The sequence below is a fragment of the Pleuronectes platessa genome, chromosome 16, assembly GCF_947347685.1.
Source record: "Pleuronectes platessa chromosome 16, fPlePla1.1, whole genome shotgun sequence".
In the NCBI taxonomy this organism is placed as follows: domain Eukaryota; kingdom Metazoa; phylum Chordata; class Actinopteri; order Pleuronectiformes; family Pleuronectidae; genus Pleuronectes; species Pleuronectes platessa.
Window position 1 is genome coordinate 3,418,856 of NC_070641.1, and position 14,541 is coordinate 3,433,396.

A 14,541-nucleotide genomic window follows, 5' to 3' on the forward strand; every position below is an offset into this window, starting at 1 on the left:
GGCTCAGTGTAAAGAAGTGTTTTAGGAGACGGATGTAAATAGCATTAGTTTAAGTAGGGTTTTGTTTATATCTACAGTAACTTGGATTAATAAAAGCAACTTCTTTTTGGTTTGGACTCTTCAGAGTGACTAACATCTTTCTGGCTTAATACTGTGGATTGTTAAAGTTTAATTGGTTCATTCATATGTGGTTTATTATTAATCTGGCTCATTATTGCAATGAAATGACAATTACTTGAATCCTGTAGAAAAAAGGAGGGTGTAACTTTGTTTCTGGGGAAATGTTTGATTTTGTGTATATGTGGAGATATCAAGACTTTTGTGCTGTTTAATAAATTCTCTCCTGATTACTGACATTTGCATGTTTAAGAACTGACAGTTTTGATTTTGCTCTGGAGATTATATCTGATCTATAATATTTGCATTTCAATTCCATACAAAACCATCCAAAACACAACAGTTTTACAAAACAGGCATATTTTCATATTTCTGACCTTGAAACAGTTGATCACTGTTATTTTGAACAAACTTTTCTCAAACTGGAGGACGCAGCATTTGCTGGCGACTATTTTAAGCAGTGGATTAATAATAATTAGTGTGAGTTAATGAAGGAGCAGTGAGGCTCACAATTGTGTCTAGCATAGGTTTTGGACAATGCCATGCAAAATACAAGATACTGTAAATGTTCTGTGATACACACGCTTGAAAAATATAACAAATCTTCAGACTTATACCTGCTGAGGAGATGTCAGCTCATTATGATGTACTGGTTAAATATAGCGCATGAAATCGAACAAAGCCTCAATATTCTATCAGCCTTTATGAGGTGAGGCCTTCTCCCCTGTAGGTGGATATTGACCCTGTGTAACCTGTATCATGGTGCTGGATATAAACAAAACTGGCTAAGATACCTGGGTATTTCCCTTCTGTTTCACAATCTAGTACCTGTTACCCTGGTGATTATCTGAGCCACGTTTGTGGTACATGCCTTTGGGCTCCAAATTGACTCGTCTGGACGTGTTGGTTCTTCAAAGCTTTAAACCACCAGAACACAGTATTTAAAGCAACATTCTCTCATTATATCTCAAAGGAAGAGTTGTTGGGACCAGAAAATTAGTTCATATGCGGTATTCACACTAAAATGATCATTGTCATGAATCATTATCTAACTAGCTGAAAATAAAGCGGCACTTTTTCTGGTTTAGGTCTTGTTGCTCTAACACCAGTTTCAGGTAATGTTTGAAACCAGCTTCAAAAAACCATTAGATCCAGACAACGTATCCATATATATAAGCACATGAGAGCAATTGCTGCTCACATAAATTATGGTATGAGAAAATAATCCTGATAATGTCAGATCTATAAAAGATGTCAAAGAACTTCAAGATGGACATGTGCTCTGTCTGAATAAAACTGCAAGTCTGCTCAGCAACTCCAAGCCCCCGCATACACAGAGGAGTGACCAGGACCAAACCTTCCCTGCAACATTACAACTAAACATGTGAAGTCTGCAGAGCAACCTCTCTGTAAGCCTCAGGGGCTGTGGACAGATGAAGTTCAGATCTACAATCCCCTGAGGCCTGTCTGGAGAATTAAGCAAACATTTGCTGAGAAGAGCATCCTATCAGCTGTGAGGTATGGGTGTGGTTATATGAATGTGTCAGGAAGGTCGTAGTTTACCATCTTTGTTTAATCCTCAGGGCACAGTGAAGACATCCGGTTCTATCAAGCTTCACACAGGAATAGCGGCAGGAAAAGTGAGACGATGTATATATATATATATAACCCTACTGTTAAATGTCAGTTTCAACAGGGGAGGGCATCTTAACATTGTCCGTGAGCGGAAGTTATTCCAAAATAAAACGTCTGATAAGAACTAGTGGGCGGGTCTACTTTAATAGTGAACGTGTGACCAGCCTAATGCAGCGTTCATGAGCCTCTCGTAAAGAACACAATACATTTCCGTCGTGTTGGTTCGGTCAGAATGAATAAGTAAATCAACACGCTTCATTTATGGATGTTTCCTTGCAAAAGACAAACATTTTAAACCATGTGTGAGAAATAAGACGTCAATCTTCACCTTCAGTACAATCCAATCTGAAATTAAGGACTAAACATTTATGTAAGTTTACTGTATATACATAGATATTTATCGTTGTGCCTCTAGTCTATTACGTCAGGTGCTGGGGATCAAAATGTCTTTTTGTTTTCTATTTTATTCAGCGCTCACTTAGGCGCTCAAAGGTCCGACAACACCTGAAGGCATCAGATCCTCTAAGCTAGTGAGGCTCCTTCATCCCCAGCAGAGGACAGAAGAAGAAGAAGACGAGAAGAAGAAGAGGAGGAAAAGAAAAAGGTGTTGTTATCAGTCCGCTGCTCACCATGCTGAACCCGCAGAGGTCTCTGTCCGAGCTGCCCAAGATGTCCGCGGCCAGTCAGGTGGAGAGAGCCGTACTGGTGAGACACTGTGTGTGTCCGTGTGAGTCCGTGTGAGTGTGTGTGTGCGTGTGCGCGTGTGTGTTTGTAGCTGGACCACACAGGTTCAGTTTGAACCCTCTGTGATAAATGTCATTGCCAGTTATTTTCTAAATGATGGAGTTATGTTTGTTTTATGTAGCCTCTCGTGCAGACAGGAACAGTTCCACCCTCGCGCTACCCTGCAGGTGCTGCAGACCGCTCGAGCTGTCAGCCAGTCAGTCGTGATGTTGTTGTTGTGGGCCTGTGTGTGTTTGTGCGCGCACACATGTCTATGTATAGTTATGAGGGCCAATTCTGGTTCAATACCATCAATGTGAGGCTGGTCCTCACAAATGCACTGGGCTGTTTGGGCGATAAGACTTGGTTTTAGGGTTAGAGTTCAGTTAAGGTCAGGGTTAAGATTAGGCATCTAGTTGTGATGGTTAGGGGCTAGGGAACACATTATGCCAATGAGTGTCCTCACAGCTATACAGAGATGTGTTTGTGTCTCTCCCTCTCTGTGTGTGTGTGTGTACGTGCGTGAGTGCTGACTGTCAGCCCTTACAGAGTGAGGATATTTGATATCTGACTCGCCATTGAAGGTGTGTTTAAGGGCTAAGACTTGGTTTGACAGTTACGGATGGAATCAGGTTTAGGTCAAGGTTAGGTTTAGGTTTTGGGTTCCACATTTCGTTTGAAAGGTTAAGGTTAGGTTACTTTGAGTTGTCATCACAACCAGAAGAGTGCTATTTAAATACAGACCATTTACCATATAGTGCAGAGAGAATGTGTCAAGTCAATGAGTGTCCTCACTAAGATAAAAAATACAAGCATGTGACACTGGCTGTCAGGACCAGGTGACCTCATGCGGACCAAAGCTCAGTTCTAATGAGGAAAAACACTCAATCCTGAGGTCCAGTTAAACTCTTCAGTGGTTAGATGTTGGTTAGGGTTAGGGTTAGGGTGAGAGAGAGAGAGAGAGAGAGAGAGAGAGAGAGAATAAACCAATCAAAGTAACTTTGAAAATTAGCATAACTGACAATCTACTCAACATTTTGCCTCAGCAAGCAGTTCTGTTGTTTGCATATGTAACTATGTAAACAGCAGTAATGTAACTTCAGCTACACTAAAGCAAGCACTATGTTCACTCTGCTGGAACCTTAACAGATTCCAAGCCTTCACTAACTGATACACTGCAGGCATGACAATGTAGTTGGAAGACAATTAAATAGATAAAAGGAAATACACGACAAACTAATTTTATATTTAGAATTACAGTTTTGTCTTTTTCAAAGTTCTACAGCTTTATTATCATATGCAGAACAAGTTATCAATGCAATGCTTATCTTAGTTATCTTGTCTCTGTCTGGTGCTGTCAGCTACTCAAATAAAAAATAGAAATAATGAAAATCGTATATTAATGAAAAAAGTGTTCTGCACATAAGCTCAAAAACCGAGGTTGTGGTATTGCAGTTCCATTGTCCTGTATTGTGGTTTTAGAATATGAATTTAATTTCAACATAGGTCTTTTTTACCACAACGTTGTTTACTTTAGCTGTTTTTATCACAAAACAATTACATTTGATGAGGATTGTATTGCTGCTATATAGCAAGTATGTACATAAATTGCACTGAGAGGGGTTCCTATATAATAATGTCTACCACATAGGGCTGCCATGTTTTCGAACTAGAATAACACTAAGTAGCGCACATACCTCTGCCAACAGTCCCTTAGTTACAGGTTTCTAACCCTATTTGTTAACATAGCAGCTGGAATATATGAAACCACTTTGAAATTCAGCACATTCAGATTTGTATTTGGATCCGCATGAAATTACCGTTATTGTGAGTTGTTCTCTGAGAAATCGGCAAAAATGTTGAAAAACACCATTTCTCATCATGCTAAATAAAGTTACAAAATTGCTCCACCACACCCTTCCCCCTGTTTTGTTGTTATCTGCCCAGTAGTTTCTACGTCATCCTGCTAAATAACAAACAAACGGAAGCAGATGAAAACATAAGCTCCTTGCCAGAGCACATGCAATCCACTCATACAGTTCTGAGTAAAAGGAGGTATACAATGTAGTAATGATGGTGCAGCACATGAGTGAAAGTGCAGGGTTCAACTTACAAGCTATGTAAGAAAGCTGCTCCTACACTTTACAGGCATGTAAATGGAAAACAATGTTAAACTGTGTTACAGGGTTTATGACTTTAGCAGCATTCTCCTCTAATACCTCCGGCACAGAATCTAGCTCCACAGGAAAAGCTCCTCAGACCTGTCCATGTTGCTTAATGTACACAATATATCCCTGTTTGCTTTAAGTAATCATGGATCAGTCACATCTTCATTTGATCTGTCATGTAGGAGGAGGAATTCAACTGGCTGCTTAAAGAGGAAGTCCACGCTGTCCTGAAGCAGCTCCAGGATGTCCTCAAGGTAAAAGTTAAGACTTCATGTTTACAAATGATTGAAGTTACGTAAACTGAACTCATTGTCACATACTTTAAGGGCCTTTGCACCACTATACATGACTATCTGTTTCCTTGTCCTGGCCTGTTGTAGAATGTCCTTCATGGTTCTTAAGGAAGTTTTTAAAGAAAATGAAGGAAGACCTGAGATTTCAAATGCTGCAAATACACAAAGACAACCAAATACAGAAAGCCTGCATTACAAAATGGTGGCAGCGAGTTTCAAATGTTAGATTTTTTTTTCAGACAGGGATGGTTTAACAAAGAGGTGCTATTAACATGCATCATAGGAAACGTAATCTTCGACTTTAATTGAGCTTTACATGCATAAGAGCTACAAGTCATTATATATGAGCTCCTGCTCGGTCCTTTATGGTTATATTACTTCCCCACTGCTGTGCATTTTGACAAAGCTCAATTTATTTACACTGTACTGAGAATCATTGATTTGTCAAAATCAAGTTAGAAAAATTATCAAAAAGATTATGATCATATCATCACCATTCGGTACCAGCCAAAGTCCGTGAATGATTATATTGCATTATCACCCAGTTTCGCTGTAATGTGTTTTCAGTAGCTTGTGTAGTAAATTGCAAAGCAAATTGTAATTGGATTGTAGCCCAGACGTAGCACAATGGATCAGAATAATTCAGCAAAAAGTCTCAAGATTACCTGAAAGCAGTGAATAATCTACTATGTCAACTCAAAGGCTCCAAAGTGTTCATTTTGTTGAAGTGACATTTTGCTCTGCTGTTGTCAACAGGAGGCATCAAGACGTTTCTCAACACCGACACCAGGTCTGGAGAGTCAGCTCAAGCAGGAAAACTTCATCCTCGGCAGCTCAACGTAATACGTCATATCTCTAAGCATTTCATTTCAAGGTGCAACAGTTACTGTACAGTTACAATGGTTGGGTCGACTGAAGCAAAGTGAGGCCCTATTTCTGTCACATAGCAGTGTCTTGTCTTGAGCAAAGTGGCTGCAGGGATTACAATTCTCTGTTGTTATCAGATTTCCTTCATCAGGTTTCCAGAGAAGTCATGTACAGTTTGTTTGTTGGTATGGGAGGGGCATGTGACACAGTGAGCCGGGCAGCCCTAACGTTTCGTGGAGAGCTGAGGCTATTTTAAGTGTAAACAGACAGTTAATGTCTCAAACACAAATATTCATGTAGCCTCAGGGCATTTGCACACTCTCTGTACAATGTCAGCTAGACAGTGTGATCATACAGTGCTGTACTGGCCATTACATGCACCCAGTGCTGGGGGGCTCTATATGCTTACTATACAAGTTGTGTAGGGTTACGCAGATAATACAAGGGTCCCACCTCCCTCTTATGTTAAAGAGGTTGTTTACAACTCTGATGGGTGGATGAAGCAGAACTATCCTGATGGTCACAAGAACACCATGTAAACAACAGTAATGTTGATGTCTCTCTAACCAGCCCTGTCGCTTGGTCTCTGTGTGTTTGGCTTAGATGGAATTCTTTCACAACATTCTCTTGGACTGAAGGATTAACTCACTTGATTTATGTAGACAAAAGTCAAGGTCAAGATGGCCTCACAAGTATATCTCTGTTTTTCTTAAATGTGACATCTTAAAATCAGCTTGAGGGAATGTCTTCAAATTTTGAAGAAACATTCACTTGCACTCAAAGATGAACTGAATAGATTCTGGTGGTCAAGGTCATATGGTCGGGGTCACGTGACCTTACGTTGTTTTGAACTGAATATATCAGTAATAACCAAAGGGAATTTCATTACATGTGGCACAAACATTCACTTACACTCAAAGATGAACTGAATAGATTTAGGTGCCTGCAGGTCAAAGGTCACAGGGACCTTGTATCCCTGTGATATGACATATCAGGATTGTCAGTTAGGATTTTCATTACATCTTGTACAATTCGCTTGGACTAACTGATTAACTGATTCGATTTCAGTGGTCAAGGTAAGGGTGACTCCAAAAAACATGTTTTTGACCTCTTAAATGTGATATCTCAAGAGTGCTTGAGGGACTTTTTTCCATCTTGGATCAGTTGTCCCTTGGACCAAGATTTTCAGGTACGCTGATAATGTTTCAGTGGTCAAAGGTCACTGTGACCCTATATGAATCTGGGGGGGGGGGGGGGGGGGAGTATGTAGAAATATGTAGATGGAAACTGCACTCGTTGGAAGTTTTTATTATGTTTATTATGTAACACCAACAGGTCACAGCATTTAATTACATAGACTGTGGTGGACCACCATAATCGAATTTGTCCCGGCACAGTTTCATAGTGACAACATTTTTTGTTACACAACATAAATGATCTCTCTTTTCCCTGTATTATTGCTTCGTTGTCGCTCGCTCTTCCATCGGCAGCACTGGGAGAAACTCCTCCTGCGTAGGTGGCCCATTAAAGGTTCATCATACACCATCCATAAAGTATTTAAGTACCATCCTCAGCAGGCACACAGAATTTGGCATAAACTGTTTTCTCTGCACCTTAGCATACAAGCCACCCACCCACTCCAATAAACAAACAAACTCTCAGACAGGTTAAAAAGTTAGCAATGCCTGATTGGAGTGTGTACAGCATGCACTGTGATGCTTTTCATTTATTGATAATATTGATACTTAATCTCTGTGACTTCTAGACGCTCAAGTCATAGCTGGTTGGAATTAGTTGGTCATTTACTTCATGTTATAATCTTTCTGATCAGATATACATCTTACACTCGGTAAACATTTTCCTTGCTATAAGTGGCCTTTCCCATAGTTTATCTGTGGGTAATCAAACTGTGATGTTGTTTTGCAGCATGGATCAGGTGAAGGGGGTGCTAACTTTGCAGGGAGAGGCTCTGAGTCAGGCTGTGAGTTTGACTTATTCTCAATCAAAGCTTTCTTCCTTTTTAAAAGGACATAAAACTTTGATGTAGCTAAATGTTTTGCTTTTCTTGACAGGACATAAATCTGAAGGTTGCCAAAAGTAGCCAGGTGCTACACTTTCAGTTCAGAGAGGACAAACAGTGGAAGCTGCAGCAGGTCAGTGTATAATGGTACCACAGACATGGAGAACCACAGCTGTAGCTGTAGGAATTTTGAGATCATAGTAAATCGGAAACCCTGCCTCACTCATCCCTCTCACCACTTCATCTCCCTCTTGCCTCCACTCCTCAATCAGATCCAGGATGCCAGGAACCATGTGAATCAGGCTCTGCAGCTGCTGAACAGCCGTGATGAGAGCTACCACTTCCAGACGGGGGCTGAGGTCAATAAGGTCAGCCCCCACTCTGGGCCACATAGCCCTGTTCCAAACATGGATGATATCCCAGCCTTACAGGGGTCACCTCTTGTACTAACTTCATGTATCTGGTTGTTCTGTAGCTCATGGATGCAGTGATGCTGCAGCTGACGCGAGCACGAAACCGCCTCACCACCCCCGCCTCCATGACGCTCCCTGAGCTGGCCACCAGTGGTCTGATGGTACAGGCTTGCAGACACACACATTACACACAAACACACACACACACGCTCACAACAGGAAGCAGACAGAGGCCAGGAAGTGATGTATCAACTCCTTTGCAGAGATTACGTGATCATGCTTACAGCACCCCAACACCGTTGTCGGCTCTTATCACAAAAAACTCTCTTGACATGTTCGTCTGTGTCTTCTATGTCTATGAAATGGCTTTTTCACTAGGAGACATTCGTTTTTTTTATTTTTGCATCTGTAGCTCATGGTGAATCCAGCGAGATTAACACATCGACTTCTCCTGTATGTCTACATACATTATACTTGGAGGCCAGGCAGAGAAAGGCCACAGAAACTGCAGAGCGTCTCACTTTGACATTTGCGTTCACACATGCACCTTCTCCAGAAAAAATACAGAGGAACTGCAGAGTTCAGTGCATGTCTGAAAGCAGCTTTATAGACGATGAGTTGTTGAAGACAAGGTATCTACCAGTACATGTACAAAGCAAAACAAATGGGTCGGTCTCTGTCCTCAGGTTTATCGTAGGCTGTTTCTCCTGGTTTCGTCTGAATCCACTAGTTCCAATGAAGAGAAAATCTCTCTGTTTTCTTGCCATTCTCTGGTTTGTGACTCATGAATACCAAACCTTCAAATGGTTTCATCTTGATATTTGTAATCGACTTGGAGATGAAACATTATCCAGGAATTCATGAGTAAAAATTATAGATTAGACAAATTTCAGAAAATTGAGCCCTGACCTCAACCCATCTATCAGCTTTGGAATGAAGAGGAACACCAGCTGTGACATTTCCACTGAATTTTTCTTTCCTTTTGTTGTTTATTTAAAGTAAGATTTTATACATGAAGAATCAAACTGTTAATCTTGAACAAACTACATCCCGACTCTAAAGATAAAGGCCCGGTTCAGTCCGGGTGTTAACATCCCTCTCAGATGATCCAATCACAAGTGATCAGCATTTAGTTGTAAAAGCCCCCGAGACACATCAAGGACACATATGAAAGCTGATAACTCAGACAGCTTTGTGAAGTGGTCTGATGCTCACATGGCAACATGATGTAAGTCCAGTTCTATTAAACACCCACACTTTTTTTTTTTTTTTTTCAAACGAGTAAACATGTGTTCCATCGTACAGTTGAGTTTAGCACACATACATACGTTAACTAAAGACACTTCACATGTTAAGGTTGAGACCCTACAAAACATAAGAGAAACCCAACAGTTCCCATAATAATTTGTCATGGGAATTGTGGAGAGAAAAACTCCCTCATTAACTGGAAGACATTTCTAGCAGAACAAGAACTATGTTTTCAGTCTGAACCTAAACATTTAGATGGTTTCTGCCTCCCGAACACAGTTTGGGAGCTGAAGGCTCTACACTCCAATATATACAGATTCTTGGAACAACAGGGGAGCCTGTGTTTTGGGAGTGAGGTGATTTATTTGGATAATATGGCGTTCTGAGCTCTTTAATATATGATGGTGCTTGTTTGTTAAGGGCTTTATATGTGAGGAGCAGGATCTTAGCCGAGAAGCTAAGACAGGATTAATAAGATCTCTCCCTCTAGTTCCTGTCAGCACTCATGATGCAGCATTTAGGACCAACTGGAGGCTTTTCACAGACTTACTGGGACATCCCGATAATAAAGAGTTATAGTAATCCACTCTAGAAGTAACAAATGCATTGACTAGTATCTCAGCATCCTTCTGAGACAGGATGTTCCTTATTTTCATAATATTGTGCAGGTGGAGGAAAGCTGTCCTAGAGATTTGTTTTATAAGTGGGTCAAATGACATGTCCTGGTCAAACATAACTCTGAGGTGCTTCACATCAACAACCCCACTGAGGTGAAACGACCGTGTTTCCTCACCAGTCGAGTCCAGTTGTACTTGAATACACCTTTCTTGGGTTTATTTATCATGAAGCCTTGCACTGTTCACTATTTCTCCATGTTCCTTTCTTTCTTCTGTCATGTCCAGAAAATGTTCACTCCTCCCATGCCTGGAGATGTGATGGTGAACTTTTACATCAACTTGAGCAAACTGTGTCTGACGGTCTACCAACTCCATGTGCTGCCCCCCAACACCACCAAGGTTTGAACTCGTGACTCTCTGCATCACTATATAAAGCTACACTCAGTGCCGTGTGGATGTTTTTGTGACTCTTTCATCTCAATAGAATTTTAAACCGGCTGGAAGTTCAGTGTTGCACAACCCTGGAGCAATGTTGTAAGTCCTGTTTCTTTTCTATTCTTTCTGTTCTAAACAAAAGTAGATGTGTAAATAATGCATACAATGATTACCTTAAATAAATATATAGCAAGTGAAAAGGAACAGTAGTTATTGATTACAATCTATTAAGGACTTCAACACCTTTTGTGGAGTGGAGGTGTATCTTCCCCTTCGTCTCTCTTTACTTGCTGTGAACACTTCCCCCAACAGTGAGCTCAACCACAACCGTTTCGAGGTGAGCCATGTTCACAAGGTGGAGTGTGTGGTGCCTTGGCTCAACGATACGCTGGTGTTCTTCACCATTTCCCTGCAGCTCTGTCAACAGCTTAAGGACAAGGTACATGTCTCTCCTGGAGGATGACTCTGTCACAGTTCAAATATAGGTCCAGTTTTTACAAGTCCATTTTAAAACAACACACATATGACATCAGAAGGTATTCACACTTGATTTGACTGCTAACGTCTTTTATCTGCTCCAGGTGAGATTATGCATGACCTACATTTTTTCTAGTATTCCATCACCAATGAATAGATAACTACAGCATTCATATTTCACATGGCATGGGTCGAGATGAACCCCACCAAGTCCAAACCTATCCTTCAAAGGAGAATTCCAATATTTGTAAACCTAGGCCTACTATATGTTTATAAATGTGGGTGTGTAAATGAATGGTACTTACAAAAACTTTTGGATTCAGTCAAGTAGATCATCTCCGCTGGCAGCAGCAACACAGCGGTAATGGCTAGATTGATCTTATGGGGAGACTGTGTCAGCCCACGAGCGGTCTGAAGGGTTGTCTTCCATCAGTCAAAGGCTCAAATTGTTATTTTGGGTCTTTTGGGTCTAAGACATTGGCAACATAACAAATGTCTGGCTCATAAGATGTCCCAGTCTGAATCCTGCAGCAGTTCATTGTCCCTCATCTACCTGTTGCCGCTTCGTTAGCTCTTCAATTTAAAGGAACTCGTTGACTGTATACTCATCAAACTCAAAAATGTCATCAACACATCAGAAAAAGATTCAGACATAATTGTTTCTCTTAATAAATTCTCCAACCCTCTCACCATTCTACCTCCTCCTTTCTGTAGAGACCCAAGTGAACGGTCTGTATTTAGTCTTGATGACCACTCAAAGTGCTTCACAGTACAGTTTTACCTTCACGTATTGACACAGGCATTCATAGAGTGCATCTTAGTGCAGGAATGTTCTCTGTGTGAAGGGGCAATTTGGGGTTCAGTATCTTGCCCAAGGACACTTTGACTGGGATTGAGCCATTGACGTTCTGGCTAAAGGATGAATGCTCTAATCCCTGAGCCACAGCCACCCAAGTGTCACTGGATTTGAGAGTGAGACTTTCAACTTTTAGAGGACACTTTGTGGACTGCTGCTGTTACCTCATAAGATAACATAGCCACTGCTGTCGCGTTGTAGCTGCCGACGATCAACAGGATAGATTCAAAGGGAAGTTCTATTCATTTACACACACATATTTACAAATAAAGGGCAGCTGTTTGAAAACATTGGAATTAATTAATTTTTTTGGGCCACTTGCTCAGTAGATAATAATTTGCTGGTGTATAATTATGAAAGCGTAACTTGACTATGCCACGCTAAGCTCCTTTCTCCTCCTTTCTTTGCAGATATCAGTCTTCTCTAGTTTCTGGAACTACAGACCTTTCTAATCCTCCTCAAGTCAATCCTCCAATCTAGTATAAGGGACATCCTGTGAAGGTTTTATTTTGTATATGTTGTTCACCCTCTCGTTCACTCTAAGGTGTTGCATGAATAGGCGAAGGAGCCAATCAAATCTTAACAGATGTCATTATTTGCCATTTCCCACATTGCATCTTACAGCACTGACTTGAACTTCTGAAAGAACGAATGTTGTTGTTGTTGATTTATCAGTAAAAAAAATTGTTACAATTAAGCTATGTAATACTAAGTATTTATCCCAAAGTTTTCATGTGAACTGTTGTGTGGAAAGCTAATGTGTGTAATCAGGGTTGGAAAACTTAGAAGAACAGTAAGAAGTTATAGCTCACAGCAAGAGTTTTTTCTTGAAATGTTTATCATTTCCCTCATTTTCCCCCAACATTTTGACACTCCCATGTGAAACGCATGGTCATAAAGATGACATAAAGAGGCTCCAAACAAATTTACTCAATCAGCTACTCTGGTGGTTCTCACACCTATAATGTGTTTTCTCTGGTCAGAATTATTTAATGAGTTTCCAAATGCACAGAGTTTTCAAAACCCCTTGTTTCGGTTTCTTTTCACACAGAAAACTCCAAGTGAACCAAAATGCATGTCTACAAACCACGTGACAATTCTCACTCCTCTTATTGAGCTGCTAGAGTGTGTGTGCTTTGCCACATCCCAGAATGCAAAGCAGATCTGGCTAAAGAAGCCAATGAGGCATTTTGAAACATTCTGGAAAACTACATTGATAGAATATCAATGTGTACAAATTGTGCCCGGGTACTGGTCATGGTCAACACACTGGAGTGGTCCACTTAAAGGAAAATGTCAACATTTAGGGAAATCCTGGAGTTAGTTCAGTTTGATACTTCTCTCATGCCTTTTAACTATTGAGCTATTTTAACAGGGATTAACTTGACTCTGGATTTTATTTCACTTTCACTAATCAGGACATTTGAGTAGAATTATCAATACAAGGTGTGTCATTGGATCCTAAAATATTGTGAAGACAAAATAAAACAATTCTGTGAGGAGACACAAAAGTATTGTGAAAACATCCCCCATCGTGAGTTCTGATGGGATTAAAATCAGTCCTTTACAGTCACTGTTAAGCTAATAGTCATGTCTGTGATTTCAAGTGTTTGTCTGTTCTGTGATCATATTTATTTCACACATTTTGCACACTTTATTGATTCCATGTGAACCAAACACTAATCTAATTATGAGCAAATGACTTCATTCCAGTAAGTGTTATTCTCTATTTTGAAAAGTTGTCTGTCATATCAAATATTAAATGATTTTTCTGTGCAATAAAATATTCTAAACACTAATATGTCTGATCTGTCTGGCTCTTTACTCCAGCTACTGTGAAGCCACGTGTAAAGAGGTCTCTATTAAACTCCCGGTTTTCCCCACTTCATTGTGTTTGAGCATTGAGTGATCAAATGCATTCATTCATTCATTTGTTACCATGTGATCAGGGTAATGTAAAATCACTCGTGTGAGTGTGAGGATATAGTAACTCATAGTTATGAGGTTATCTCTGAGATGATCAATGTTTTGAGCTGACCTGACTTAAACTCAAAGTTTAAAGACAACAAAATGTCGTCAGAAAAATACATTTCCCCACACTCCCCACAGTAATTGACAGAAAAAGTTTGTTTTCACCATAAAATGATTTCCTATCATATGATGTCATATGAATAAGTACTAAGTTAGAAAATAATGTCATATAGTTTAATAATTTATTAACTTTGGTAACCAACGAGATGAAAGTCATCCCTGAATCTGAATCTCTAATCAATCTGAAGGTGTGTGTCCATATGTTGGCCCTGTGTGACGCTGTTGACCTGTCCAGGGTCTACCCCACCACTGTCAGCTGGGATTGGCTCCAGCTCCCCCTGCAACCCTCAAAGGATAAGCGGTATGGATTATCATCAGGGCCAGCCCTAGCACATTTGGCGCTTATATATTATAAAATTATTTATTTCTTCGTCGAAGTTGCTTGGACACACACACTCTAACCATACGCCTCAATATGCTAGCATGTTCTGACAACACCAAGGAGGTACTTAACCCTTCCGTTTTCGATTTTTGGCTCATTTTACCCTAATGTTAGATTAATTTTTTTATGTCAAAATATTGGTTGGAGATATATGTTACGGGTCCCAAGATTGATACCACAGCAACAAAGTATATCTGTA

General features: G+C 40.3%; 1 protein-coding gene across 1 annotated transcript; it reads left to right on the forward strand.

The window, feature by feature from the left end:
• Positions 1-1,944: 1,944 nt before the first annotated feature.
• On the forward strand, positions 1,945-13,668 carry rogdi (rogdi atypical leucine zipper). Its single transcript, XM_053443954.1, has 12 exons — positions 1,945-2,122; positions 2,224-2,457; positions 4,826-4,897; positions 5,693-5,775; positions 7,730-7,784; positions 7,876-7,956; positions 8,096-8,191; positions 8,299-8,397; positions 10,387-10,500; positions 10,586-10,635; positions 10,849-10,975; positions 12,280-13,668. The coding sequence occupies exons 2-12, from the start codon at positions 2,383-2,385 to the stop codon at positions 12,319-12,321; spliced, it is 894 nt and encodes a 297-aa protein (XP_053299929.1). The 5' UTR covers positions 1,945-2,122; positions 2,224-2,382; the 3' UTR covers positions 12,322-13,668.
• The last annotated feature ends 873 nt before the right edge of the window (positions 13,669-14,541 follow it).